Below are 25,987 nucleotides of genomic sequence, written 5' to 3'. Positions count from 1 at the left end.
TTGCCATAATAGTCTGACTAGTACCTAATTTGCAAAACATTTATGCAATAAACATAATTAGTACACTGAAACTAGGCCAATCGGTGTTGAGCAGAACACACTGCACACATATTATGACCTTGAGTTCCCACCTTTGTAACAAAAATACTCAGGACAGGAAATCTGATCTGGTGAAGTTGACCCAGTATTTACCAAATCCTGTAGCTGAAATTTAGCCTGCGATTGCTGCATTTGAAAATATTTTCCAGAAATGGAGGAAGCAGCACCCGTTACTTGTATTCCTCTTCAACATACATAACCCTGTTGTCCATGAGACTGTAAAATATTTACCATTGGTGTTTTATTTGTATGTGCACACATATTATATCACCTCCAGCCTTACACAGAAGGGGGCATCATATACCCGCTGTCTTTATTGAGCAGATTGATGTTTTGGGATTTCGATTGCTGTCATGCTGTGTTTATATGCTTGCTTTGTTTTTAGGAATTTTAATTCTATAGCTCACATTTAAGTTTGATTGATTGATTAGTGGATCAATTGAAATACTTGCTGCTCTAATTTTCTTTATACTTATAACTGAACATTTCTGGTATGCATACTCATGTTATGTTTTGTTTTGTTTTCTTTATATATTAATGTCATTTGTTCCTAACCAGGTGCCCAGTAATGGCCGGGGGATTGTTTTCTATTGATAAGAAATATTTCTTTGAACTTGGAACATATGATCCTGGCTTAGATGTTTGGGGTGGTGAAAATATGGAACTTTCATTTAAGGTATTTATGATTCAGGTTGTATGCTTAACAATACATGACTATTTAATTTTTATGTTATTTATTTCAAATGATGAGTATACTTAGGTTGTATATATTGTAAATGAGGGCCACTTTATATCTGCTATAGGAGGTGGAATTCAGCTCTGAACATGAGAAAGTCACCCCATTACATAAACCATATGTGGTTGTGATACAGTTCCAGATTGCTTTAGTGTGGGTCTGTGCTATTATATTAAACACACATAGCAGCACCAGACATTGGAAATCTCACCTACCCCTTATAGACAGTAAACTGGAAGGTTGTCCTCAGTCTTTGATGATGGAAGAGCTGTTGCCCGGTGCATAGCTGCAGTCCTATCATGCACATGTCCTAGTGGAAGCCAATATGGCACCTCTCAATGGCCACATTTAAATTGATTCTGTAAATACATTTTTAATGGATGCTCTTAATCATTGATGAAAGTATGTTTTAAGACTACTTTTTATGCTGATACTGTATCGGCGAAATAAAGTTATTTTGACTGACTGAGTAGAATCTGTGCACAAACCTTGTTTAGATGCTTAAAATAGCCTCTTACCCTTTTTTACCAATGTTTAAAGACTACTCTTTTTAAAGGCTTTGTCATCATGTTTGGGGCATATTTTGATGGTAATCTATGGGTATTATCCATCTTTACTTGAATATCAGTTGCTGCTCCACTACCAGGTGTTATTAAGTGTCCTCAATTGCACATTGTCCTGTTTCTGTACCCCAAGGTGCCCTGAAGCCACAATAATATGCTTTACAAACCCCCCTAATGGAAGAAATATGAAACTCCACCGTAGGAGCCATTTCAACTACTGTCTTTTTCCCTCATCACCATTCTACCATAGACCCTCAATTTAGGATTTCACTTTAATAATTCTAAGGATTCACGTTATACAGCTAGTGGTTATTAAACATCCATCTTGTTTGGTTTCCTTCAGGTCCTGAGATCTAAACTGTGATTCTGAATATGCAGTTTAACTTTGGCAGTTTGTGTCTTTCATAATTTAAAAATCTTACTTTTCCAGCTCATCTTCCTCATGCTTTCCTACTACCTAGGTTTGTGATTAATGTGTTTTATCCATAGTGCTATTCGTTTTTTAAAGGGGGCAATTAATAATCCTACATGCCTGTTTCTTCTATCAAGCAAGTATTTGTATGGTTATAGCTGAGAAAAAAAACAAGCAGTTTCCTCTATTGAATTGGAATTGGATCAACAAAAAATAAATTCAGCAGAATTAATACACAAAAATCCAACAAAGGCAGTTTGAACTCCCAAGCTGAGAGCTATTTCACTGTTAATATATTAACATCTTTCTTTAAATCCATTCAATATTATGTATAGCATTATAGACATTTAGGTTCTTTAGGGATATTATTTGTGTTTCCTGTTGTCAGTTGCGAAAATGAATTGTCTAATACTGCACCATACGATACCTGGATCTGTCAGTCATTAAACAGTCTCTGTGTACGCAATGATGTACTAACTAACATGTGTCTATCTTTCTGACCTGTTGACTTTTGTAGGTTTGGATGTGTGGGGGAGAGATTGAAATCAACCCCTGCTCCCGAGTAGGTCACATCTTCAGAAATGACAATCCTTATTCTTTCCCTAAAGACCGGATAAAAACTGTGGAGAGAAACCTAGCTCGTGTTGCTGAAGTTTGGATGGATGAATACAAAGAGCTCTTTTATGGGCAGGGTTACCACGTGAATCTCAAAAATATTGAAGTTGGAGACCTAACGGAGCAAAAAGCCCTTCGGAAGCGGCTTCAGTGCAAGAGCTTCAAGTGGTACTTGGACAATGTCTATCCTGACCTGGATGCTCCGGTTGTCAGAGCAAGTGGCATGGTAAGTACTTCTGGTGATGTAAAATAAGATTGATTTACATGTAAATTGGATTGTGTAACTTGTTTCAAGTAGACTCTAACAAGGACAGAGATGCCATGAAAAGTGTATGCCCTATTTTTGCAAGACTAAATATATCTATATGTAATTATATATATCTTTTCCAGACCAATTTAAAGCAATTTACATGAATTTGTTGTGTTAGTTCTTGTAACCTGACAAAAGTCTTACGTCTATACTTCATTTCTCTTATAGTGATAATACACGAATCAGTCTGGTGAACGTGAAGAGTTGGAAAAACAATGAGAGAAAGGGTATTCTGTGAGGGAATACTCCCGGTCCCCTTAATCAATATCACTAAACAATAGGAGGAGTACACCCTGGAGGCACCTCAATGCCTCCGTCAAAGAGATAGAGGTGCAAAAGAGAAGGACAGATTCATCCTTTGTTAGAAGACCGCTCACTCACCAACGTAGTTGGTGACATGCTTCATCATCGGGGTCCCACCCGGATAGCCGAATGCCATCCGGGTGTGCTGCGACACCTGACTACAGTGGAGCGGGTTTCTTTTTGATTTTATGTGTGTAAGTGAAGAACAATCGTTTGAAAGTTGGCCAATTTGAAACACTCTACAAAAGCCTCTTTATTCTGGAGTAACTGAGCAACAATAAAAATATTCATGGGACACTAAGCCAGATTAGGTTGTCCTGTGGTATCAAAAGTGAAGTGAAGAATAAAAATGGTCTATATGTTTCAACCTCTTGAGTGACGTATCAGGTTTTCGTCAAAACCAATGGAGGTAACCCGGGCGGTATATACACGCTAAGGTGTACCCTACCCTTAGCTACTCAGTAACCCCACCTGGTACTCACAGTGGTGGTTAATGTGTCTTTTCTGGTTTCTAGAAAAAGAAGTCCTGTAAAGACAAAAACAAGCGCAAAGCATAATTCATTAAATACAAAGCGTGTTCAAACTGCTCCTCTTGTTCAACATTCAATGCTCTGTGGGGTGAAGCAACAATGGATGTGATTGCATGACTCACAGCTAGTTATGCCAAGTATGCCATTAACGTGACTATGGCACCATAGGACCTACAAATCTGCCCTTGATTGTATATTACAACCCACTCAGTGCTGTGTGTCTGTGCACTCTTACAAAACTCACAGTGTTTTCATGAATCCAGATTGTGAGCGATCAAAGTCCTGCCAAAGGGCGCTAATACCGCTTCTCAACGATCAGAACACACATTCGCATTTCATCTTTAGATTCGTGGGTGTCTACGCTCGCACTCAGCTAGTGAGAACGTGATTAAAAACATAGTGAGTCAGCATACATTCAGAAAGACACATGCGGGTGAACACCATTGGCAAGAACAAAGGAAAAGACGAGGCCGAGGGGCTTACTTGCAGCGCTAAAGTAGCATGCCTCATGGGCGTCGGGGTTTGGATATATGATACTACCACGATCTAGGTGGGAGAGCCAAGAAGATTAGAGAGGAGGGCTGGGGAAGGCGGGGCAGACTAAGCGGTGCCCACCCGCTAAAAGTCTGTAACTTACTTCATGTAGAATCAGTTGTGGCTGTTCCGCCTATTATGTGAGCCTCATCGACGTCCCGTGCGATAATGCCAAAGGCTAGGCAAGAAGTGAAATAGCCAGCACTTCCGGGTGAATGAGGGAGGTTGCTACGTAAAGTGGTGCGAGTGTTGGATGCGTCGGGGGCGTGGTTGTCTAAGTGATGTGAGTACTGAAGGCGTCGCGGGGCGTGGTTCCCTGCCGTGAAGCCGTTGCTAAGGACCCTGCAAGCGCGTCGGTAGAGACAAGGTAAAAAGACTCGTTTTGCTGAAAGAAGGGGTCCCTGAACGAGTCATCTAATCACAAGGAAGGCTATGCTTATTACAGTGACAACCCCAAGTGTCGGGGTAAACAACCTAGCTAGGAACAACTGGGCCAACATAGGGATCTCGAGGCCTAGTATAGACTGGTTAATTGCAGTCTTACAATTTCCACATTGAGAGGTGAAACTTATCATTGGGAATGACATTTACAGGAAAAAGGACCCTCCACCAAAATGTCATACGTGGTCACACACATACACAGAATGGGGGATAATTCGGACATACTCAACAGACACCTCCATTCAATGGTATCATCCCAGGTTCTGAAATTCAAGGGGAAAGAAAGGGAGGGTCTATTTAGGGGAGACAGAATTCCACAGAATATTATCGTTTAATCCAGTCTTATGCATGGAGAGCCTATATATCCAGCGTTGCTCTTTTTCAAATAGACGTTGTTGTAGTCTCTCTCCTAGTTTGATTTGCTCTATGACAGTCCACCTCATATCATTTGGTGTGTGGTTCATCAAGAGGAAATGTTCAGTGAGTTTGGTCATTGATTTCTTGCACTTAATTGTGTTGCGGTGTTCACAGATTTTTTGTTTTAATCTTCTGCTGGTCATCCCCACATATTGGAGATTGCATGGGCACACAATCCTGTAGAAAACATTGGTACTGTTACAATTGGTGTGTGCTCGTAAAGTCCACACCTTACTGGGCTTTAGTGCCAGTGTCTTGGTGTTTTCTGTAAGGTGACGGACACTGCAATTGCCACACTTGTAATGTCCTGTGATTTCTGGTAAGCCCCAAGCATTAAGGACAGTTGCTGATTTTTCTTGGGTGGTTTATTTAGGGCGTGTGTTCACAACTGCATCTTTAATACTTCTCGCTTTCCTGAAGGAAAAAAGTGGTTTCTCCCACTTCAGATTTCCTGTATCCAGAATAGTCCAATGTTTGTTGAGAGACTTAGTGACCAGATTTGATGCCGTGCTGTATGTAGTAACGCAGGTCAATGGTATTTCATTCTCATTTCTTGATGTGTTCTCCAAATGTGCCGCTCTGGGTGATTGCGTGCTCTTTTCCGGCATTTGGTGATAATTCTCTCTGGGTATACTTTCTCAGTCAATTTTTTAGTGAGATCAATAGCCTGCTTGCGGTAGTCAGTGATCTTGCTGCAGTTGCGATGGACCCTCGGGTACTGTCCATAGGGCAGATTTTCCCTCAGAGGCCTGGGATGGAAACTTTCATATCGTAATAAGTTGTTCTTGGCCGTCAGTTTATAATGAGTTCTTGTTTCTAGGTGTCCATTCTCCTTTGTGATCACAACATCCAAAAAGACCATAGTGTCGTGGTCTTTGGTATGTGTGAAAGAATGCTGAGAGGGTGTCTTCCGGTCCTTGCCAAATGGCAAGGACATCATCGATGTATCTTTTCCAGAAGATGATGTGGGATTTGAAAGGGTTCTGTTCGTTAAGTATGTATTTTTGTTCAAAGTCAAAAACGTACAGTCCAGCCATGCTGGGGGCAAAAGTGCTGCCCATTGAAGTACCCCCAATCTGGAGGTAGAGGGCTCCCTCAAATTCAAAGATGTTCCTTTTTAAAGCTAGTCTCGGACATTCCAGAATGAAGTTATTAGGTGTCCAGAATGTCCATTCATTGTCATCCAGAGCTCTCTTGAGTACTTTCAGAGTGTCATCCTGGGGAATGCTCGTGTAAAGGCTTTCAATGTCAAAGCTCACCAATATTGTATTCTCATTGACTTCAATCTGATCCAGGAGTTGTAGTAGGCTCTTAGTATCCTGTAGGTATGTGGTGTTTTTTTGTACAAGCGTTTTAAAGAAAACATCACAGAATGGACGACTGGAAACAAGAACTCATTATTAACCGACCGCCAAGAACAACTTATTACGATATGAGAGTTTCCATCCCAGGCCTCTGAGGGAAAATCTGTCCTACGGACAGTACCTGAGGGTCCGTCGCAACTGCAGCAAGATCACTGACTACCGCAAGCGGGCTATTGATCTTACAAAAAAATTGACTGAGAGAGGATACCCAGAGAGAATTCTCACCAAATGCCAGAAAAGAGCACGCAATCAACCCAGAGCAGCACTTTTGGAGAACACATCAAGAAATGAGAATGAAATACCATTGACCTGCGTTACTACATACAGCACAGCATCAAATCTGGTCACTAAGTTTATCAACAAACATCAAACTATTCAGACTACAGGAAATCTGAAGTGAGAGAAACCACTCTTTTCCTTCAGGAAAGCGAGAAGTATTAAAGACGCAGTTGTGAACACACGCCCTACAGAAACCACCCAAGAAAAATCAGCAACTGTCCTTAATGCTTGGGGCTAACCAGAAATCACAGGGCATTACACGTGTGGCAATTGCAGTGTTTGTCACCCTACAGAAAACACCAAAACACTGGCACTAGAGCCCGGTAAGGTGTGGACTCTACGAGCACATACCAATTGTAACAGTACCAATGTTGTCTACGGGATTATGTGCCCATGCAATCTCCAATATGTGGGGATGTCCAGCAGAAGAGTAAAACAAAGAATCTGTGAACACTGCAGCACAATTAGGTATAAGAAATCAATGACCAAACTCACTAAACATTTCCTCTTGATGAACCACACACGGAATGATATGAGGTGGACTGTCATAGAGCAAATCAAACCAGGAGAGAGACTACAACAACGTCTATTTGAGAAAGAGCAACGTTGGATATATAGGCTCTCCACCCATAAAACTGGACTAAACGATAATATTCTGTGGAATTCTGTCTCCCCTAAATAGACCCTCCCTTTCTTTCCCCTTGAATTTCAGAACCTGGGACGATACCATTGAATGGAGGTGTCTGTTGAGTATGTCCGAATTATCCCCCATTCTATGTGGATGTGTGTGACCACGTATGACTTTTTGGTGGAGGGTCCTTTTTCCTATGAATGTCATCTCCGATGATAAGTTACACCCCTTCTTTCAGCAAAACGAGTCCTTTTACCTTGTCTCTACCGACGTGCTTGCAGCGTCCTTAGCAATGGCTCACGGCAGGCAACCACGCCCGCGACGCCTTCAGCACTCACGTCGCTTAGACAACCATGTCCCCGGAGGCATCCAGCACTCGCACCACTTTACGTAGCAACGCCCCTCATTCACCCGGAAGTGCCGGCTATTTAACTTCTTGCATAGCCTTTGGCATTATCGCACGGGGCGTCAATGAGGCTCACATAATAGTCGGAACAGCCACAACTGATTCTACATGAAGTAAGTTACAGACTTTTAGCGGGTGGACACCGCTTAGTCTGCCCCGCCTCCCCCAGCCCTCCGCTCTAATCTTTTTGACTCTCACACCTAGACCATGGTAGGATCGTATATCCAGACCCCGACACCCATGAGACACGCTACTTTAGCGCTGCAAGTAAGCCCCTCGTCCTCGTCTTTTCCTTTGTTCTTGCCAATGGTGTTCGCCCGCATGTGTCTTTCTGAATGAATGCCGACTCACTATGCTTTTAATCACGCTCTCACTAGCTGAGTGCGAGCGTAGACACCCACGAATCTAAAGATGAAACATGAATGTGTGTTCTGATCATTGAGAAGCGGTATTACCGCTGTTTGGCAGTACTTTGATTGCTCACAAACTGGATTTATGAAAACACTGTGAGTTTTGTAAGAGTGCACAGACACACAGGACTGAGTGGGTTGTAATATACAATCAAGGGCAGATTCGTAAGTTCTATGGTGCCATAGTCACGTTAATGGCATACTGGCATGACTAGCTGTGAGTCATGCAAACACATCCATTGTTGCTTCACCTCACAGAGCACTGGACGTTGAACAAGAGGAGCACTTGAACACGCTTTGTATTTAATGAATTATGCTTTGAGATTGTTTTTGTCTTTACAGGATTTCTTTTTCTACAAACCAGAAAATAAACATTAACCACCACTGTGATTACCAGGTTGGGTTACTGAGTAGCCATGGATAGGGTACACCTTAGCGTGTGTATACCGCCCGGGTTACCTGACGAAAACCTGATAGTCACTCAAGAGGTTGAAACATGTAGACCATTTTTATTCTTCACTTCACTTTTGATACCACAGGCCAACCTAATCTGGCATGGTGTCCCACGAATATTTTTTTTGTTGCTCAGTTACTCCAGAAAAAAGAGGCTTTTGTGGAGAGATTTAAACTGGCCAACTTTTAAACCACTGTTCTTCACTTACACACATAAAATCAAAAACAAGCCCGCTCCACGGTAGTCAGGTGTCGCAGCACACCTGGATGGCATTCGGCTATCCGGGTGGGACCCCGATGATGAAGCTTGTCACCAACTAGGTTGGTGACTGAGGGGTCTTCTAACAAAGGATTAATCTTTCCTTCTCTTGTGCACCTCTATCTCTTTGATGGAGGCATTGAGGTGCCTCCAGGGTGTACTCCTCCTATTGTTTAGTGATCGTAAATAGTTACCTTGACTTGTAGCCTATTTTGATGGGGGCCAAGCACCACTTAAGCTATAAATGAATAAAGTATGTTCAGAAGTCTGTGGCCGGCAGCACTGAATGTCAGGGTGCTGAATAACAAGGCTACGGTGTCTTGATTTTACCTCATGTCCCTTTCATCCATCAGCATACATTCTCTGGTGCTTTATCTCACTTTTCCAAGTTCTTTTTCACCTCTGCTTTCCTATTTTAACAATGCTTCTCTGTCTTTCTCTTTCTCCTTTGCTGCCTTTGCTAATTTTTTTTCTCTTGTTGTTGTGTCATAAAAATCATTACCATTCCCCAGAAATGAGAGATGGTGGGCCCCAGCTGAGATCAAGCGTTCAAATTAGGCCCAGGGGCCCAGAATGTAGTGTTCTACAGCCGAGCCTATCCTATCCAATAACCCCCACAAAAAAATAAGTGATTTGATGACTTGCTCATTGGCACAAGTTAAGAAAACGTATGACCGGAGATGATTGTCTCTGTTCAATATCCTATACAGGCAAATGGAATATACATAAAACTCTGAATGCATTTTTCAGATATGTTTATTATTTATAAGTGTGGTGTAGTGGCTACTCTTCAACAAGGGCATTCTCTGCCCATGTTGGAAAATCCTATTTAAAACATGTTGATGTTTCACAGGAAGCAGCAAAACATCAGCCATTTTTTCCATGCAACAGCAAGCAAGGGCTGTTCTTCCACTGTGGCTCCTTTCCTTTTGATTTACATTAAGTTTTAATGTGCCTGTTAGTGATAACTGCTACACATAGAAGGCCACAAGGGGATGACTGGGAAGAGGAAGTGTTGGTGCTTAGGTGAACTCCCCCCAATATTCTGCTTCCTGTTGCTAAGCTCCCAAGCTCCAACCACTATGAACCCCAATTGCAGTGAACGCTCTACACCACTCACTTGTCATTCCTCCAGGAACCATTGAGCTGTGGAGGTCTAGACGCTCCACACTTCAGTTGTCCAGCCGTGGCAGCATTGTGGCAAATTGGCAACTTCAGTCTGGTAGGAAGGCTGCAGCAAATAGATCACAATTTCCTAGGCAACAAGTGACCTGAAGGTATTCAGGTTAAAAATAAGGAATGGATTAAATGGAACCTCAATGTACTGACCACAACAAATATGTAATAAAAAAAAATATATCTATTTATTCAAAATTTCAACATATACAACAAACACAATACATCAGAGATTGTTAAAGAAAGCATGGCCCAATCGCAGAAATGTAGCGCCTTCAGTATTTTAAAAAGACATAGCGTATGCACTATTACATAAAAGGAACACAATAAAAATGATATTTGTTAAACAGTGTTCATATAATCAAAAAACAAGTTTTAATGTCTAAACAGTCCATTTAATGTCGTCATCAGTCTCTACACGCGTTTCGGCGAGTAACCGCCTTCTTCAGGAGAATCACTTGGTATTCTAGAATAGAGAACAATACACATTTTAAATTTATTTAGACAACAGTACATTGAGGCTGAAGTGATTGAGTACAGTCTACAGAGGTACACATATGGCACTGAACCTTGATATAATACCCAACATGGGAGTGAGATTAAAACACAGAAATTAAAGAAAGACCCGTGATCAGAATGAAAGCTAGAGGGGTGATGAAGCAAGATAGCTCAAACCAACAGATTGTTGGGAGAGAGAGTGTTCATATATAGATTTTGTGATGAGAAACAGAGTGGAGTGAAAACCCGTAAACAGAAAGGGAACTAGAAAAGTGATAAAACAAAGTAGCTGAAACCAACTGTTTGTGGGGATCAAGAAAATTAATTAATATGGGCGTTCTGATAAGAGGATAATACTGCCCCAAGTGCAATACCTATTAAGCAAAATAGCAAGGATTGTCTTACTACTCTTACCGGTGTAAAACACTTTACTGCACTTCACTTGATAAGATATGTAGCTGAGATGTATAAAATAGCTACCGATGATATGAAAAAACAAGAGAACATAATTGGCAGTTACATATCTTAAAAACATGTATGTATAGGGAGCAGAAATAAACTTAAAACTGATTAGAAAACTAGGTGCCCATAGTTGCAGACAGCATACCTGATAATGTGTTGTATAGTCGCCTAGAATGATATAATGGCCATATAAAAATAGGATAGTGAACGGATTCCAAACAACTGTCAGAGCTATAAAAAATATATAACGTCTTAAATTGTAGGTCATATCTAGTCTTAAAGTAAATGCAGTTGACAATAAGTCACTGTATGTACCTGGATCATGTTGTTCAGTTTGCGTTGGTAGTTAAATATTAATAAGCTGTTTGGTACCTTTGTGTATTGCTTCAAAAGTCATTCCGTGGGTGTGGCGTTGATTATAACAGTTCGAAAACGTCCTATATTTTAAAAGTTAACAAAATAAAAGGCGAACGAATATAGGTATTAGATGTTTAAACTGCCTAGAAATGCAATCCAAATTAGATTAGACCTTCATGTTGCATATCTACCTTTCTTTTGCTTTAAGAGGTGACGCAGGGATATGTGCAGACTCTGTGTGGCGTTAATTGTAACAGGTAGAAAATGTCCTATATTTTGAAGAAGACAAATAGAAAAGACGAACGGATATAGGTATTAGATGTCTATACTGCCAAAAAAATGCAATCAAAATTAGGTAAACAGTCATGTTGCATATCTACCTTTCTTTTGCTTTAAGAGGTGACGCAAGGATATGTGCAGCCACTGTCTTTTTCAGTATACTCGGTTGGTGCAGACAGGGAACGCGGGTTGGATAAACTAAGCACAGAAACATAAAGCCATCAGTAACGATTCGTGTTCTCATCGCGATGTTATGTTTCAAGTCTTTCCAGATAAGACGCACATTAATTAAAACGGGCTAGCGTAGCACCTATAATTACAGTTTGATGTACGTGATAGCAGTCCGCCGTGTGCTTCTGCTGATAACAGAACCCGACTGTGGCAGCCATACCGATTATATTGCTCTTTACGAAACGTACCGTGCCATAATGACGACACCTGGATCATATGATCCGTGATTTGATGCCTGTGAATGCTAGAGCGCTAACTCACCCCTCTATATTGTGTACTGACTGCGCCATCGAAATAAACGCAGGACTGAGTATAGGTTGTCCTGACTGCTATAGTACACGGAGGCTACATAAGAAAACTTCACTATGGCTTCCAAATAATATCATAAAAAACTGCAGAGTGCTGGTGTTTCAATATTTACTAAGAATAATGCTCTATAACTACTTAAATGTACCTGAAACGAAAATTACATGATTTATTGTATTTCCTAAAAATTAATATATATAGAGAAAAATTGTTAACAGATGGATGAATAAGATGTGGTAACCCAATCTATATATAGTGAGGCCCCGATGTGATAATCAATCATGCGAAGATGCTCAAAAGCCATAAGTAGGTTGAAAGGTAATTACAGAATGTTCATAATCATTTAGTATTATACTTGATTGCGTTTTCCCAGGGAATTTCATTGTTTAGCCCACGTGTATGTGATGACAACGTAAAAATCCAGAAAACTTCATGTTTTTTCCTGTAATCCTTTGTATTATTGTGGAAATTACTGTCTAGATTTTCCACAATATACCATCTGAATTCATTGGGTTTGTGTTTAAGGTCCATACAATGTTTGACCAAGGGAGCGTTAATTTTAGAGGTATGTATGGCTGAGCGATGTTCAGTAAAAGGGGTACAAAAGGATCTTGCGGTCTCACCTACATATCCCAGGTTACAAGGACAAATTAGTAGATAGATAACATTTTTTGACTTGCAGTTAGAGAATTTGCGAGGACAAATGTTGAACCCTTGGTAATTAAAACTTTTTCCTGTGATGGCCATATCGCATTCTTTACAGGTATTGCATTGATATGTACCTGTGATAGGTGTAGTTCCATCTATAGTTTTTTTGCAGAAAAGGAGTACCTTTGACAAATCTGGAGCGAGTAACATGGTCCTTAATGTTCTTGTTTCTCCGATGTGCGAAGATTGGTTTGGGAATTTTGTCCTCGTCTTCCAGATTACTATTTAGAATGTGCCAATTGGAATTGACAATCTGACGTATCTGATTGTTCATAGTTGAGTGTTTAGTGATACAGACTAAACGGTTAGAGTTATCTTTAATCTTAGGTTGTAACAAGGAGTCACGGTCATAAAAACGGGCCCGTTTTAGTGACATACGTACCAGTCTGTGGGGATAGCCACGTGCAAGAAATTTGGTTTTTAAAATGCCGGATTGCCTATCAAAGTCTTGTATGTTAGAACAATTGCGACGCAGTCTAAGAAATTAACTAAAGGGGATGCCTTCTTTTTGTGCTCTGGAATGGTAGCTATCGAAATGAAGTAGTGTATTGCGTGCTGTGGGTTTTATAAATAAATCTACTTCTAGTGTGCCATCATTGTGTTTAATCATGATATCCAGAAATTCAACTTGATCAATGCTGGTGTGTGATGTAAAGTGAAGGTTTATATCACAGGCATTGAGCCACATTAAGAATTCCTGCAACATTTGGTCAGTGTCTGTCCAGATGAAGAAAATATCAGCTATATAGCGTGACCACATATAGATGGACTGAAAAAATGGGGCCACTTGATTGTATATATGGGTATGTTCAAATTTAGCCATAAAGATGTTCGCTACCGAGGGGGCTACCGAGGCCCCCATACTCACGCCCTTGATTTGTTTATACAGGCTATTTCCAAATTGGAAAGTATTTTCAGTGAGTACTATTTGTATACATTCAAATAAAAAGGACTTAGGACAAGGGACTTGATATTCATCTATAAACCAGTCAATGGCAATGAGAGCGCTATTCTGCGGAATATTACTATATAGCGCTTCTATGTCCAGTGTGACAAGGATGTTATTGGACTGGTTGAATGGAATTCCTTCTACTTTATTAATGATAGAGGTGGTGTCCATGATGTAAGATGGTGTTTTGGATATAAGTAGTCTCAATAGAGCATCCGAATATTTCGAGAGCGGCTCAGTGATTGAGCCGATCGTCGAAACTATAGGGCGGTATGGTGGATCAAGTGTATCCTTGTGAATCTTTGGGATTCCATAGATACAAGGCATGGTAAAAGAAGATTGATTTAGATAGTTAAACTCTTTGTCACAAATTTCGTGATTCTCCTGTGCCAGTGTTGTTAGGGCTATAATTTGCTTTTTGACTACTACAGAGGGGTCCTTTTGTTGCAAGATGTAAAAGTTCTTGTCACTTAGCATAGACTTCATTTTGTGTTCATATGTCTGGGTGTCAATGAGAACAATGCCTCCTCCTTTATCGCAGGCCTTGACTGTAAGGGTGTTATCTTTAGATAATATTTGGAGAGAGCAATGTTCCTCTTTGGTCAAGTTGTACACCGGTTTGGGTACAAACTTAATGGCTTTCTTAAGACAGTTAAGTATTGTATGTTCAAAGACCTGGACCTCGGGACCAAGCATGTCAAGGTTCGGTGTGAACATAGAAGGGTTAGACAAACCTGAAAGGTTTATGGGCCTATCATTGATTTGCTCTTTATCCATAAAAAACTTTTTTAGTCTAACTTTACGAAAGAAAGTAATGATATCTTGGTACAATTCAAAGACATTAGTGGTAGAGTGTGGCACAAATGAGAGTCCTTTAGAAAGGAGACTAATGCTAGCCTCATCTAAACTTTTAGTGGAGAGATTAAAAATGGGGATTAAGTGCCTCTTCTCTAATATTGTGCATTGTGTGTTTCCAGCATGTGATTGGCATTTTGCTGGTGATGTATATTTTGATAATTCCCTTTGGGTGGATGTTGGAATCTGACTCAGGGCCTCGCCCTGCGAGCTCTGCGCTGTCCTAAAAAAGGCTGTGGGGTATTGGAATTGAAATTTCTATGGGGCCCTGGCTGTTCATACTGATTCGCGGAGTGCTCTCCCTCCGAGTCAGAAGTCTCTGAGAATGTATTGATCCTGCTTTGTTTCGCAGTGTCTTCATTAATATAATGATTTTGTTGGTAAAAGCCATCAGATAAATAAGGATACATTTTCTCTCTAGTGTTGTATCTAATATCTTTTTGTAATTTGTCTATTTTCCTTTTAAGTAAATAGTCTTTAAAGGACTGTAATTCCTTGTCTGCTTGGTCTATCTTCTTTTTTGCTTCTTCTAGAGTATTATTTTTCTGATTTTTTTCTTCAAGTTCTTCAAGTTCTTTAGTTAGAGATGCCATGAGTTCTTTGGCAGTCTCTACTATCAGCATCATGAAGTCACACGAACGTCTGTTCGCTATGAGACTCCACTTTTCTAGAAACTGTTTAACATGCACAAATAACCCTGGTATATTGCGTATTCTTAAACCCTGGGGGATCACTCACGCTTTGAGATATGAAAGCATAAAGTCTCCATGTGCTTCCATTCTAGCTAGTTTCTTTTTTAGAAAAATAAGTTCCGTTACCTCCTCATTGCTACGTAGGTTGGTAAATGAACTATTGCTGAAACTAGTACTTGAACCAACTAGTGCCGCCAATTCTTCATCGGTAAACCTGAAAGTTTTTAATGATTCCATCTGAAAAAGAATAAGATAAAGGAGGTGGAGAAGAGCAAAGTATGAAATTAAGGGTAAGGAAAAAAGAGAAAATACAAAAAGGATTCGTGAGGAAGGTATTTGGATAACCACACAGACACAAACCGCCAATGTGTACCTGCTAGAGGAAATTGTTAATATACCATAAAGCACAGGCCCCGCACAACTGGTTGTGGGTAAAATTAAAAATAAAACAAGGACTCCCTGATTCCACATAATGTTCCTAGGACAGGGTAAATACAAATAGATCAAAATTTCCTAGGCAGCAAGTGACCTGAAGGTATTCAGGTTAAAAATAAGGATGCAGCAGCCATCAATGTTCTATATGGAAGTTACTTGAACTGTTGTGTTCAACCTGTTCTGTGAGTATGATCGACACTTGTAATGCTGTTGCATATGCTTTTCCTTGTATGCAAAATTACAACTGCTCAAAGTCATATTGTTACATTGGATTTTTTTGTAAGGGAGAAGATATCATTGCTTCAGTTTGTGCTGTAGTTGTAGGTGTATCTGAGGAACAATTGTATTGTTGCTGCTTCCTATACTACACCTGTTCTGGGTGTAACAGAAGCTAGCATTTATGCATCATTTGCTGTACCTGTGATGTGGGTGTTAATGAAGCTTGCTAAAACCTTTTTGCTAATAAGAAAGCCCAGAGTTTTGGGTTTCTAAATGGGTGGTTCTGTTGAGGTTATTACCTGAGGCTAAATCCAAAAGCCATATTATTGAAGGTCATATTGCCAATTTACATGTATCAATAGTTGGAAACAAAGCCTTTACTGAAACTAACAAACTAAGTGCTTAATTTATAAAAATTAGAAGTGCCAGGCCCAAGGTATTCTGCTGCAGCTAGAAACAATCACTACTCCTGCCACTGATGCGGAATGTCAGTTGCAGCATTACCTACTAACCATCATTCTTAAAAAGGATGACATTTTACATTACTGCAAGCCACCCAAATCTGTAGGGACAGCCTGGAAATCCGAGTTCGATCTTTACTTTAATACCTTGAATTGCTTAACACTCATGCTGAGCAAACAAATAAAAAGTATACAAAAAAGTGATGGACGGAATGCTTGAATTAATCCCAGTCAATGAAAGTTCCTTAGGCCGCATCCTAGTACATTGTTATTCTGTGCACCTTGCTGCCTCATTTTGGACCCAGCCATATGTAAATCAGTCTTGACCCTGCTCCAATGGGAACAGTCTAGCTTGTTCTGCTAAGCCATGTCCTCCTTTGTCAGGAATACAAGCAACCCAGGACCGGTTTCATCCTAGTAAGGGCTCATCAGCCAGGTATAGCTTGATTCCAGTGACACAGTGTGCAAAAGACCCAATCTGGGCACACATGTCCCACATAGGGTGACATCCTAAAGTTTAGAAAAAGTGATGGATGGACAGAATGTTGTGACTGGTCCAGTGCAGTCTCCTAACTTTTACCTTTCCCATAACATTTTGACAATCACAATCCTTTGCTCCAATTCTGTTACTCGCTGAGTTCCAGGTTTGACCACTTCTCTTCAGTTTTTTGCAACATGTTCTTTGTTTGCACCATAAGGTCTAAGCATGCTACTAAATCATCTAAAGTTAGTGATGTAGGAGATAATCAAACCAGTCACGTTTTCTTTATGAGCTGCCACAATTGACGCCCTTGTACCACCAGGCTTAGGTGTGTGTTATCCTTGCAGTCAATTTTAGTGGGTTCTAGATCAGAGTTTTTCATACTATTAACAACAGCTATTTCTTTTCCTTTGAAAAGATACAGTCAGGAGACCTAAACCAGAGAAAAGGAGTCTTGGGATATGCTTGGCTTTTATTGCAGTGCCCGGCTAACAAAGAGAACAATACAGAGCTAAAGCTACTCCTGATGAATTGTAGGTCCCTGTCAAAACACTACCTTGAATTCAAAATCGTACTCAGTGAACAACAGCCTGAGGGACTGTTCCTGACAGAAACATGGCTGCACAAAGATGCAGACCCAGATGTGGTACAAGCACTTCCCCAAGGATACCATATATTGAGGAAAGACAGGGTACTTCGGAGGGGGGGAATTGCTATTATCCTTAAAGACCACGTAAAGACGCATCAAACCTGATATTAAACAAGATTTGGGAGAGCATAGGGTTTGCACTCACCTTCACTCCCACTTGTTCACTATCAGGAATCCTAATATACAGACCCCCAGGCCCATGTGGAATGTTCATCTAATCCCTTACCGACACAGCGGCTATGAGGGCAAACTCGGCCGCTAACTTCACTATTCTAGGAGACCTAAATCTACATCTGGAGGACCCTAACAAAGGCGATGCACTCAGCCTCATACAAAATATACAGGCATTACAATTTAACCAAAAAGTCACAAGCCCAACCCATAATAAAGACCACATACTACACCCAGTATTTTCAAATATTGATAATATTTCAATAAACAATCCTTCCCCAGTCCCCTGGTCAGACCATTTCATAATACCAATCCTCTTGAAGTTATCAAGGACATCTACCACTGACCAGCCCTTAAAGAGCTGCGAACAACCATGGGCAAATTTAGACCCCGAAGTCTGGGCTAACACACTAGAAACCACCAACCCCACAATCACTCCCGATCCCAAAAAAACATATGCCAATTTCAATGAATGGATCATAACATCCCTCAATGCCACTATTCCAAATGGAGCTCAAAGAAACCCTCTGAAAAAAGACTCCCATTGTGCACCCCAAAAATACGAGAAATCAAGCAAAAATGTAAAAGATTAGAGAGGGCTTGGAGGAGGGATTACAGCCCAGAGAAAAAACAAAAATATTGAGAAGCAATAAAAATGTATCAAACAGAAACCTAAAAAGCTTAGGCACAATACTATGAGGAAAATATCAATTTGGCAGCCAACGCACCTAGGCAAATTGCCAGAATAGCAAAAATAGTATCACTATGTCCCCAGCCAGAATGGCCCGCAGAATCAGCCCCCCAGCGATGTAAGAAATTGGCAGAATTTTTTAACAACAAAGTCCTTAACATATATAATGCATTCCCTTTACCTCATCAGACGGAAAATTTTAGTATCAAAGAAGAAAGTGTTACGGAGGGTTCGAACTTTCTGAGCGACCTCCCAATCCTGGATATGAATACCATCTCCATACTTTTCACAAAAGTTAAATCAGGATCCCCTTGTGATCCAGCACAGGGTGCACCTGCTGTATAAGGTAAAGGAGACCATACTACTGGTAATTTTGGAAGTCCTCAACCTGTCCATGACTACCGCGTTAGTACCAGTAAGTTGGAAACACGCCATGGTTAAAGCACTCATAAAAAATCCCAACCTCAATCCAGAAACCTGGAGCAACTACCGCCCGGTATCACTACTTCCCCTGGTCAGTAAAATTTTAGAAAAACACGTAAACACTACCCTCACCAACTACCTTGAATCCCATGAGATTCTACCCACTTCCCAGACAGGTTTCCGCCCTAACCATGGAACAGAAATAGCACTTCTAACAGTAATTGAGGAATCAAGGAAAGTCCTCGATTTGGGAGGCACTGTGGCAATCATCTTGCTTGATTTGAGTGCCGCATTTGACACTGTAAACCATGGCATTCTACTAGACAGACTCGTAGGGGTGGGAGTGACAGGCAAGGCATTCTCCTGGATTAAGTCCTTCTTAACAGACAGAACATTCCAAGTATTTTAAGGCAATTACACATCAAGAAAGATCCCACTCACCTGTGGGGCCCCACAAGGCTCTTCGCTGAGCCCCACTCTTTTTAATGTGTGCCTCAGACCCCTAGCTGAGCTAGTCCTTCCATATGGAGCCCAGATAGTGACATACGCCGACGGCACTCAGCTGGTGGTATCCCTCAACCACCCTGATGGGAGCACAGTCGACCTTGAAACATGTCTGAGAAAGGTGGCCACCTGGATGGACCAATCATACCTCAAGCTCAACGGGGATAAGACCGAACTAATGATCATTGGCAAAACAGCAAGCGGTCCCTCAGACATAAACTGGCCGAATTGCCTGGGCCCAACCCCAATACCCAAAGACAGGATAAAGAGCCTAGGAATTCGGTTGGACAGGTCACTGGAACTAGACCACCAAGTGGTACAAGTAGCGGCCACATGCTTTGGAATCCTAAGGCAACTAAGGAAAATATTGCCATTACTCCCAGAAACAGCACGCAGAATTATAGTACAAGCACTGATACTCCCCCGGCTCGACTGTTGTAATGCACTATACCTGGGCACCCCAAGCACCACAACAAAAAAACTCCAAGTAGTGCAGAACTGTGCAGCCAGACTACAATATAACATCCCCAGAAAACACTTGGCTAAGCCAGCATTGAAGCCATTGCACTGGCTACCCATCTCAGAATTCATAATGTTTAAATCACTCTGAATCACACACAAGACCCTTTGGGGCACAGGCCCCAAAATGAACTCCTCCCTTTTGTCCTTTCACTGACCCCTGCGCAACCTGAGATCTGCCAACCTGTTCCAAGCCAAGGTTCTGAAATTCCTGAGAGTACGATCAGGGGGACATATGTTCTCCTACAATGCCTCCATTCTTTGGAACTCGCTCCCTCTACAGCTTAGATCTACAACCCACCACTTCACATTCAGGAAACAACTAAAACGGGGCTTTTCCAGAAATTACAGTAAGACCGTAAAATGCTTATGGTTGCAACCAGTGCTGGGATGCCTAATGGTAGCCATGCACTCTATCAAGAATCAATTAATAATAATAATAATACTAATCATTTTCACTCTTCCCATAAAGATAGTGGCTCACCGCATCGAATTAAGATAATGCCACTACATTAGTTCACATCTATTGTCCAAAATAATTTTCTCTTAGTAATATATGTAGTCCAACCTCCAGTCACTTGATAGGAGTCCTCTTAATTGAAAAAAGTGTCCACTTTGAAAGGGATCGCTTAGCTTAAATGGAGTCTTCTCAGATGCAAGATAAGCAGAAAAGCACTGAGGGCAACACTCACTCCCTACAATCTCCACTTTTTTTTACATTCCTGAAATAATGCACCATTACACAACTTTCAAAGTACAACTTAGGAGGGATGAAGAGGAAGAACGTCTTATTAAAAAGTCACTTTGACACTGTAAGCTTTTTGAAAAAGCATACTTGTCCTCCAGAACCACACCACTGCCATTACCAGCCTTCTGAAAACAACCCGGCCAGACAAGGCCGGCTCAATCCCTCAACTGCTCGGAACCACTGTGGAGCCTCAAAGGTAATGTCCCATTTTCCAGGGCTCCATGCCACGTTACTTCCAACCATCTGACATACCTCTGATCTCCATCCAGAAGAGTTCAGGTGCCTGGGCAGCGCCAGGTTTAATGCATGTGGTCGTATCCTGATTGTACCTTCAGCGAACCTACTTGCCTTGCCTGTTGTGTGGATATGTAACTGTCCTTCGTTCAAGAGAGAGGTGAGGAGAAGGTCCCACCGAAAGATACAAGCTATTATGAAAAGCAGAAAACCATAAAAGAGAAAACATGTCTGCCCAAACTAAATGTTAAAAATATAGAGTGAATATGAGTGCTGCACTAGAATGCTTCCAGTCTCCATACAAGAGAGAGGTCAGAAGTTGGACCTACAGACAGAGATGACACTATCATGTGGCTTCACCTGCAAAACCAGGAGTGAAATAGAGGATAATAAGTAACAAGCACTTGCAATGCAATAGGTCTCGCATTAGTGATAGTTTGAGGCACATGCGTTGCAAATAATAATGCAACGACACTAGCTCATACTTTCAGTAATGCGAGACATAGTACATTGCAAATGCTTACGTAGTGAGCCAGGAACCAGCATTGTATGTCTCAGTGCAGTACCGCAAGCTGCTCCTAGACGTCCCTAGTGAGCAAGACACCAGCATTATGTGTCTCTGTGCTGTACCGCAAGCTGCTCCTAGAGGTCCCTAGTGAGCAAGGCACCAGCACTGCATGTCTAGGTGCAGTATCGCACGCTGCTCCTAGAGGTTCGTAGTGAGCAAGGCAGCAGCACTGCAAGTCTTGGTGCAGTACCACAAACTGCTCCTAGTGGTCCATAGGGAGCAAGGCACCAGCACTGCATGTCTCAGTGCAGTACCTCAAGCTGCTTCTAGTGGTCCCTAATGAGCAAGGCACCAGCTCTGCATGTCTAGGTGGAGTAGCACAAACTGCTCTTAGAGGTCCCTAGTGACCTCTGTTGGTCACATATAGTACTGCACCCTGCAGAAGAAATTGTTAATCCACCCTATCCATAATTCATTGCATTCAAGACAGTACTACAAGCACATTAACATAGCTATGTCCACATATACAGTTAGTAGCTTTGAAATGTGACAACATAATTATTACATTAATTTCGGATTAAGTTCTACTCTGTGTGGAGCTGATGAAGGGAAATTTATAGATGGTCTCATATAAATGTGAGATGTTCAAGTGAGCAAAGTAACCACTGCCAGCTTAGCTTAGGACAAAGTGTGTGTCTTGCCTGAAGCCTTATAAGAAACTAGTGCCTGAGGTTGTAATTAAAACCCATGGAGTAACAACACATGTAACAGGGGGTGTCCTCATGAAAGGTTACAAGAAGAGACAAGGCGGTACTAAGGAGGAACTTCTAAGCTTATTGACCAATGAAAAGCCACTATTTACAAAGGACAGGAGCCAATTAAAAAGATGGGCGGAAAGTGGGCAGAGCTTTATACACAGATCCTGAAAACAGCATGTCTCGAAGAGATAGCACAAGCGCTGCCTAAGCAAGACCTAAAAATGCCAATACCACGACATACCAGCAGACAGCAACAAAATGTTGTAGCTCACCTAGGATATCCATTTTTGTGTCTAGTGAAGCAAGGGCTGCAATAGAGCAAGAAGCATAAAAGGGGAATCAGGCCTCATGTTGATTTTTAATGGTCTGTGGCATGGAGGGAGATGCTAGCGTGGGTGTCCGATATATTCATGGGGTCTGGATCTGGAGTTCGGGGTCATGAACCCAGTTGATAGAGGCCAGAATGGGACACTGCACATTGGTCTCTCCTGCTGTTTGCTGTGTGCGCCTGTTCTTGTCTGTGGGCAGAATTGGGGGTGGTTTAGAGGGAGATGGCAATTGTACAGTGAATGTATATAGCTCAACCACAAATGGACCAGCACTTTACTGAGTATAAATGACCTTGTTTAGAGTGAAGAATAAGCAGCAAGTGCAAGGTCACTAGAGGAATGCTCAGTTGCAGTCTCCAAAAGCTGAACACATAATAGTCATTGGTTGCCTAGAGATTTAGTATCATTTTACAGGTTGGCTTGTGCATCACAGTTGGCTTCATCTCTTTAATGCCCAATCCACTTTGGCAAGTAACTTTTCCAGCAATGTGATGCTGAAGGGATTGCTTGATGGCAGAATCAGTTTGTCACTGAAATGTTTAGGAGTCTGTTTACCTATCCTATCCAGAAACCGCTGTCTCAGTAAATGTAACACAGAAACATGCATGCATTGATGAGCTGTTGAGCATTTGCTGTGGCAGGTACATTGGTTCATTGTTGGACAATTGGTCTAATCTTTCCAGCATATGGTTCACTTCAAAGTGTAACATCTTGAGGACTCAGCAGTTGCCTTCTAAGTCCATTCTGATTTTAAGGTGATTTCTTCTGGCAGGTTTTGAGCTTGGTGAGTGTATTGTCACATGGTAAGCTACTAACAAGTTTCAATTGCTGATTGTTCACACACATTAAACTATGTACTCTGGTCCATCTGCACCTGTACAGAGTTGCTTGGAAGAGTGGCAGCATAGTTCCCATATTAGTTTGTTCTTGGACAAGAAGGTGGCAGTTGTATTCTGGTGGGACTGTTAGATTGCATGATTATTTATATAATGTCCACGCGGCTGTAGCTGTGGCACCAGCTCCATCGTGGCATGGAACCCTCTTTGCTCTTCTGTTTTGTGAATAGTGAATGGTGAGCATTTTGTAAGCCCCAAGGACCGAGTGGGATACACATTGGGCATGCAAATTGGTGATTATTTGCATGGTTAATTTCAAAACGTATATCTTTTCTGTTTTTGGTACATTGAATGACATGTGCTCATTGCATATTAGTGCATGTGTGTGAGTGAGCTAAAGGAAGGGTATGATTTTATTTTAGACAGGCACTGTAGTGGGGTTTGTGAGCATGGTTTTCCTAAATGCTTTTGGGTGGTGTCTTTCCCAGTATTTTTTTAATGTGGAAAGTGCACCAGGAATGAAGTCAAAACCTTATAAGGAAGTCCATCAAGCTTCTTTATTACTCATCGTAGTAAAAAATGGGCATCAGCTGATGCCCTTTTTTTACTATGATGAGAAATAAAGAAACTAGACTTCATTCCTGGTGCACTTTCCACATTAAAAAAAGTTGGTCTTTTCTGGATTCCAGTGAAGCTCAACTGCGGCAGGTTCCGGGGGCGTTTTACTGTGGAGAGTATATATATATTTCCTTTCCCAGTATTTGCATCCATGGATTGAAGTTTTTCTATTGCAATTGTTTTACCTTTTGCACTCTGTTTCCTGGTGCACATGGTCATGTTTGTTTACTAATACCCAGCGACAGGGCGAGGGGCATGGGCACAGCGTTTCTTGATGAACTGGGACCAATATGTGGGTGTGCTATTCTATAATCTTGGTCTGCTTCGCTATGTTTTTTAGTTAGAATATTTGTATGTCTGGCCTTTATTGTGTTTCTTCAGAACTTGTGCTACATATGGAATTTACTGTCCGTCTGTTGGTGACGATATTGAGCTATTGTACTATTTGCAAAGCCTATGTTTATGGCTCCTGTTGGACCTGGCCCTTTTTGGCAGGTTCACCCCAAAACTTTTTGCTTTTTCCTAGCCTGTTTCTGGAACCTGGTGTTGGTGATTTTAGGCCTCTGTGCACTTTTTCACTGTGGTGCAGTGTAAAGTGCGTGAGCTCTCTGTGTGTGTGGTGAGAGTGACCTGCCCTCCCATAGGAATGAATGGGGAATATGTATGCCCATGGTAGTTCCTGATGTGTGGGGACTGCAGGGTCGAGTTTGGTATGTTCGAACTCGTGAGATTAAATGCTGCGTAATGATGTATGTGGCATGAATGTGTCTAGTGTGGAAGTGCCACTTCTAGACATGGGTGTGCATGTGTAGTGAGTCTGCTGGCACGTGATTGGCTGGCGCCTGCCTCCAGGAGTGTGCCTGGGCCTGCTTGTTGATTGACTGTCTGGTTTGAAGGTGACAGGGGCTGGGGAGCCCCCAGGAGGTTGTCTGAGTCAGCCCTCAGTTGAATGACTGCATCTGCAACTAGAGTGGTGGGAGGAGATAGCACCTGGGAGAGAATAGGGCTGTGCCTGCCTGCCACAATGCTGGCTCCACCTCCTGCTGGGCGGCTGTCGCCTCTGCCCCTCACACTGAAAGGAGTTCCCTATAACCAGTTCTAGCTGGTTCTCACACTGCCTGCACCCTGCTAGACAAAGGTTTTTGCTGTATAAAAAGGGGCTGTGTCCCCTTCCAAAATGTTATTGTTTCTGACTTGAATCCTGCCAGGGGCGTGCTGCTGCTTGAGCCCAGGGAAAGGCTTGCCTCCCTGGGCCCTGCCCAGCCCCTGGATACCTGATGGACTTTTCCTGGACCCCTGAAGGACTTTTTGCTGGGACCCCTTTGCTATGGGCGTCTTTGCCTTGGGGACTTGATGGACTCTGCCCCCTTAGCGCCTGGGAGCGCTTTATTTCTACTTGGACCTTCTTTTTGCCTGAGCGACTGGGAGCACTCTATCTGTTTTCTAGTGTTAGGAGCGCTGTGGATTGTCCTTTAGCGCTTGGGAGCGCTTTATGTGCTACAGCCGGTTCCCACCTGGCATTTTTGCCCGCTTTTAATGCCCAGTTAAGCCCCTGGCAGGTGCCCACCCCGCCGGGGGCCTTGCCGCTATATTTTTTACTTTCACGAGGGAGCCAACCCCTCGAAATCACCGCCGCTAGCCCGGAGTTTGCCTCGAGGGCGCTGGGCCCGCCTCCCGACCGAGGGCCGCGCTGCCATTGGGGGCCCCCAGTCACAGGAAGACAGGAAAGTTCAGGGAAGACGTGGGTGGGGCCTGAATGAGGCAACTTTCGCTTCCCCCTGCCCGGGGGAATCTTTTGTTTTCGTTGCCGGTCTCCCATGCGATGGAGGGAGACCGGAGATGTGCCCGAGGGTAGCGGAGGCCGGTGTGAGCTTTCGCCGGGCTCCCATGTGGAAGGGAGAGCCCCACGGTGATGGCGGTGATGTGGCAGCTGTAAAGGCAGGCGGGGCTCCGGTGTCGCGGAGAGCCCCACGCTGCCCAAAGGAGAGTCCCGCAGCACGGAGAGGAGCAGAGCAGCGGATTCCCCCGAGGAAGCAGCCCGGTGAGTATGCCGGGCTGGGGGGAGCTCTGAGCCGATTGCGAGTGCCCACGAGGAGGGCCAAGTTATGTTTAGAGCCCCATGTGTTTC

At 42.3% G+C, this 25,987-nt stretch overlaps 1 protein-coding gene across 1 annotated transcript in view; it reads left to right on the top strand.

The window, feature by feature from the left end:
* The window catches only part of GALNT5 (polypeptide N-acetylgalactosaminyltransferase 5), a 249,518-nt gene that overhangs the window by 158,633 nt on the left and 64,898 nt on the right, over window positions 1-25,987 (top strand). The window contains exons 6-7 of the mRNA XM_078681713.1: window positions 658-775; window positions 2,328-2,651. Coding sequence (XP_078537839.1) covers window positions 658-775; window positions 2,328-2,651 — 442 coding nt within the window. The remainder of the gene's footprint in view (window positions 1-657; window positions 776-2,327; window positions 2,652-25,987) is intronic.

Source organism: Lissotriton helveticus, chromosome 3_1, assembly GCF_964261635.1.
Source record: "Lissotriton helveticus chromosome 3_1, aLisHel1.1, whole genome shotgun sequence".
NCBI classification, from domain to species: domain Eukaryota; kingdom Metazoa; phylum Chordata; class Amphibia; order Caudata; family Salamandridae; genus Lissotriton; species Lissotriton helveticus.
This window is presented reverse-complemented; position numbering and strand designations above follow the sequence as displayed.